The sequence below is a fragment of the Procambarus clarkii genome, chromosome 71 (assembly GCF_040958095.1).
Source record: "Procambarus clarkii isolate CNS0578487 chromosome 71, FALCON_Pclarkii_2.0, whole genome shotgun sequence".
NCBI classification, from domain to species: Eukaryota; Metazoa; Arthropoda; class Malacostraca; order Decapoda; family Cambaridae; genus Procambarus; species Procambarus clarkii.
The window spans coordinates 24,139,492-24,141,742 of NC_091220.1; the positions used below are offsets into that span (position 1 = coordinate 24,139,492).

The window sequence follows — 2,251 nt, forward strand, 5'->3', positions numbered from 1 at the left end:
TATTGTTTCCCCCAGGGAATGCGCCATACAATACCGAAATCGGCCTCGTCTATATATTGTCTTTGAGACAGGAGTTCATCAAAATTTTCACTGATTATAAGAGTCTTATCCTTAATGCTGTATTATGTAATTAATTAATCTGACTAACAATTAAGCTACTCACTTGACTGAGTGTATGTTTTTGACTGACTAGATGGATTGATTAGGCACCAATGAGATGACACGAAATAAATTTTATGGTTACTGCAAGATTGGGAGGAGGGAACCATCTTCTTCCGGCGGGGTTTACCAATCCCCCATTTTAATGAATGAATCTGTAACCATATTATATAACCAAACTGATATTTTCCCTATGAATTAATTCCTTTTGGGATTGCCGAGGGCAAACCTTCTGTTACTACTATGTCTTTTGTTGAATGAAAGATTCCGATGGTGATTTATTTCTACGTTGTTTTTCGTGTAGCTTTTGAGTCTATTATACTTTTAGCGACAGTACCTAACCAACCCTTCAATATTGAAATTGTTTCCAGTTTCCAATGGGATAATTATTATGAAAACACATTGATTTTTACAATTTATATTAAAAACAACATTTTTCGTTGATCTTATAAATCGGTTAAGTGATGGGACATACCAATAGACTATGTCTCTTCTTTCAAATACCTTGGAGTCTCTGTCCCTTGTACCTCAACTGCAGTCAATAAGTTACATCAACAATGTAGAGACAGACTCAAGGCTCTCAGAACTGTAGTGGGGTACAGCCCGAAATATGGTGTTAATATTAGAATAGCAAGAATGATGTATTTAGCATATAAAGGTCTCTGATAGACTATCATGTACCAGCTTTGGTCCTGCAGAATGGCAAAAGTATTGATAGACTGGAAAAAATACAAAATGAAGCGTCCTATAACTACCAAAGTTCTCAACATGCGGAAAGAATTACACGAGATAGAATATATGAAATTAATCTTATGATGGGACTAAAGCTGCTGCGTGATAACAAAAACAACATTGTGTCAGATGCACTGTTAGAACACATATGAAATGGAACTAGTGAGTCGCATTAGACGAGAACTCCTGGATGAACTTGAAGAAAGTAAAATAGTGCAAAACTGGACAGTGTTTCTGTTTATGTCTATAATGGGAACCCCTGTAAGAGAACCTCTTGAAACACTTGTCACATTCAAAAGGCTTCTCCCCTGTATGTAGTCGACGGTGTTCTGTTAAGGCTTCTTTTCGCTTATATACTTTTTGGCAAATATCACATATGAATCTGTGTTCGTCATCATCAACCTCATTTCCATCTGCTCTCATTGCATGATCATTGTTAAGAGGAGGGTAGTAGGCTAAACCGGGGGATGCCAACTTCAGGAAGTGGTAAAACGACGAGTCAATGCTTACAACCTTGGGATTAGCCTGAGTGTTGGATGGAGCTGACTGTACAGAGGTTAATTTTGGCAATGCAGATGGTTTAGATTTAAGGGAGAGATCGATCGGTTGTACATCATCAACCTCATTTCCATCTGCTGTCATTGCATGATCATTGTTAAGAGGAGGGTAGTAGGCTAAACCGGGGGGTGCCAACTTCAGGAACTGGTAAAACGACGAGTCAATGCTTACAACCGTGGGATTAGCCTGAGTGTTGGATGGAGCTGACTGACCCTCACAATAGTCACTGAAACGTGGAGAACGAACCTTCTTTCCATTACTAGTGGTCTGGGCAGAATCTGCATCTCTTTCATCATCCGTACTCCCCAAAATGTTATTTTTTTGATGTGGTTGCTGTATTTTTTGTTGCTGTTGATGGGATTGTTCATCTAACCACTCAAGAGTGTGTTGATGTGGGCATCGGCAGGAGACGAGAGCCTCCCCTCCCACAGTGCCACATTCACACACTTTTTGTCCCTTCGTCTCGCCCATTGCCCCATCGTCCATGCCTTCATGGCATCCACCAGCGACATCTTTGATGTGCCCTTGACTATGTTGGGACTGAGAAATGTTATATTGAGATGGTTGCTGTTGTCCATTGTCACTGCCCCGGGGCACAAACCCAGCCTCTAGACAACTGCCTGAGTGACAGTTTCTTTGTGGTGGGATTTTCTGGTCTGGGTTGGAAGAGGGCTGTGTGTCAGGTCCAACATGCGCCATGTTCAGATGATTGATGAGCCGCTTAGTACTGGGGTCCTGAAATTTTTTTAGGTTGCTACAATCAGACCATTATTAAATTAGTCTATAAACATCCAAACTAAAA

At 40.5% G+C, this 2,251-nt stretch overlaps 1 protein-coding gene across 1 annotated transcript; it reads right to left on the bottom strand.

Moving 5' to 3' along the window:
• Positions 1-1,050: 1,050 nt before the first annotated feature.
• LOC138356300 (zinc finger protein pat-9-like) lies at positions 1,051-1,533 on the bottom strand. The gene has a single exon (XM_069312274.1). The coding sequence runs from the start codon at positions 1,531-1,533 to the stop codon at positions 1,051-1,053; it is 483 nt and encodes a 160-aa protein (XP_069168375.1).
• Positions 1,534-2,251: the final 718 nt, after the last annotated feature.